The 1860-nt window shown below is 60.6% G+C and overlaps 1 protein-coding gene across 1 annotated transcript in view; it reads right to left on the bottom strand.

Annotated features, from left to right (window-relative positions):
• Window positions 1-388: 388 nt before the first annotated feature.
• LOC104082094 (E3 ubiquitin-protein ligase DTX4-like) overlaps window positions 389-1860 on the bottom strand; it is a gene marked incomplete at its 5' end in the record, with an annotated part of 3039 nt that continues 1567 nt past the window's right edge. Inside the window, 3 exons of the mRNA XM_009585073.1 lie at window positions 389-622; window positions 1014-1103; window positions 1485-1646. Of these exons, the coding sequence (XP_009583368.1) occupies window positions 389-622; window positions 1014-1103; window positions 1485-1646 (486 nt within the window). The remainder of the gene's footprint in view (window positions 623-1013; window positions 1104-1484; window positions 1647-1860) is intronic.

Raw genomic sequence — 1860 nt, 5'->3', positions numbered from 1 at the left:
CCAGGTCCCAGCCCCAGGTGGTGTCAGGGGCATCAGGCCAGGCTGGGACTGTCCGATGGATGAGGAGGGAGGGGAGCCTGGCACACCCCCCCAAGCCTTCAGCACCGCAGCAGCGGGGATAGGACACCAGCCAGAGGGGACCACCAGGCCAGCGTGAAGTCCTGTGGCTCTGTGTGGGGAGGCTCCCTCCCCGCGGGAGTGAAGGGGATGGCCAAAAGGACCTTCTCCCACATTCCCAGCCAGCCTGGGGAGGCTCCCACTGGGCGGGTGCCACCGGGAGTGGCGGGCTCCAGGTGCCCCCTGCAAAGCCCCCAGCCGGGTTTCTCCAGCAGCTTTATCATCGGGGGAGCAGCACGGGCACCCCTTCCCTTGCCTCCCTGCTGCGGTCTCAGTCCTTCTCCTGTGCCAGGCTCTCCTCCGTGATGCCCTGGGCTGCGAGCTCGGCCAGGACGTTGTCCAGGTAGTTGATGTCGGGGTAGCCGTGGCCAGTAAGGTTGGAGCCAAACTCTGTCTTATGGTGGATCTCGTTCCAGATCACCGTGTCTGACTCGCCTGTGGTGCTGGAGGTCCCGATGGCGAAGATCAAGCGTCGGTCCCAGGCTACCAGCAGCAACTTCAGTACCTGTGAAGGGGAGAGATGGGGCAGGCAGCAAGGCAAACGCAGGGGGGAAGCACCCACTTCTGCTCAGGGCACACCTGATCATCCTGGTACGCCCCGGCAAAGTGGGCAACCCACAGCCAAGCCCTCCCAGGGAGCTCGGGATCCCAGCGTGGGGTCCTACCCCAACCTTAATAGCAGGACCAGGCTGCAGAGCTCCCCCAGCACAGGGGAACGTCACTGGGCTCCTGGAAAGCATGCCAGATGGGCTACAGGGAAAACCTCCACCCAGATTTGCCTGCATAAGCCCTATCTGCTTTTCCCTGTACTCCAAATAGCTGCTCACTCCCTCTGCCGCTCAATATGCTCTTGAGCATGCCTTGGCCAGCTCGAGCCGCCAGGGTGAGCCCCTCACCTTTCTGCCCTTCTCGCTGTCTGGCAGGTAGCAGTGCCGGGGGAAGCCACGGGCGGTGAAGCTCTTCCCGGGGTTTGGATGCTCCGGTCCCTGCAGTGTGTGGAGTGGGAGAGGAACAAAACCCTTTTGGAGCTCAGAAGGATGCTCTGGGCACAAGGTAACCCCCCCACCTCAGTGGACACAGAGCTGCTCGCTGCTGTGCTGGGCGGCCACGTTCCAGCACAGTGGCCCTAAACGCCACCATCCCCGCTACCACCAAGCAGATGAGGCCAACACTTTCATGCAAATGTACCCCAGACTTCCCACAACATCCTTACGGACACGCAGCTCCCGAGACATCATTGAACCCGGAGCCCTGAAGTCAAGGCGTGAGCGGCAGCATGACCCAGGGGTGACACAGCGGTGACAAGGGCCAACAGCCCCCACTGGGAACCACCCATGTACCTCCCTGCGCATAGGGCCAGGCCACACCTGCACCCCTGGGGGGATGTTGTAGATGATGCGGATGGTTTTGCAGTCAGAGTGGCCAGGCAGCGCATGAGGGATGATGTGATACTCCATCTTCCCCGGCGGCTGTGTCCCTGTCTTCACCCCATAGATGGTTTTGCAGGTGGGACACTGCAGGCTCCCATCCTGAGAGCAGGAAAAGAGGGGAACATAATGAAACCGGTATCCCCCAGCACCGAGCCAGACCGGGCACTTCATCCCTGAGCAGCACTGAATGCTGTTTTCATCATGAAAACAGTAATTTCAAAAACACTCAGGAAGCAGGGGGTAGGACTGGGAGAATTTGCTATGGCAACCCAACTTTAACCAAAAACCTGAGGTCTGCATTTCTCTTCCTCAT

Source organism: Fulmarus glacialis, unplaced genomic scaffold (assembly GCF_000690835.1).
Source record: "Fulmarus glacialis isolate BGI_N327 unplaced genomic scaffold, ASM69083v1 scaffold17779, whole genome shotgun sequence".
NCBI lineage: Eukaryota > Metazoa > Chordata > Aves > Procellariiformes > Procellariidae > Fulmarus > Fulmarus glacialis.
This window is presented reverse-complemented; position numbering and strand designations above follow the sequence as displayed.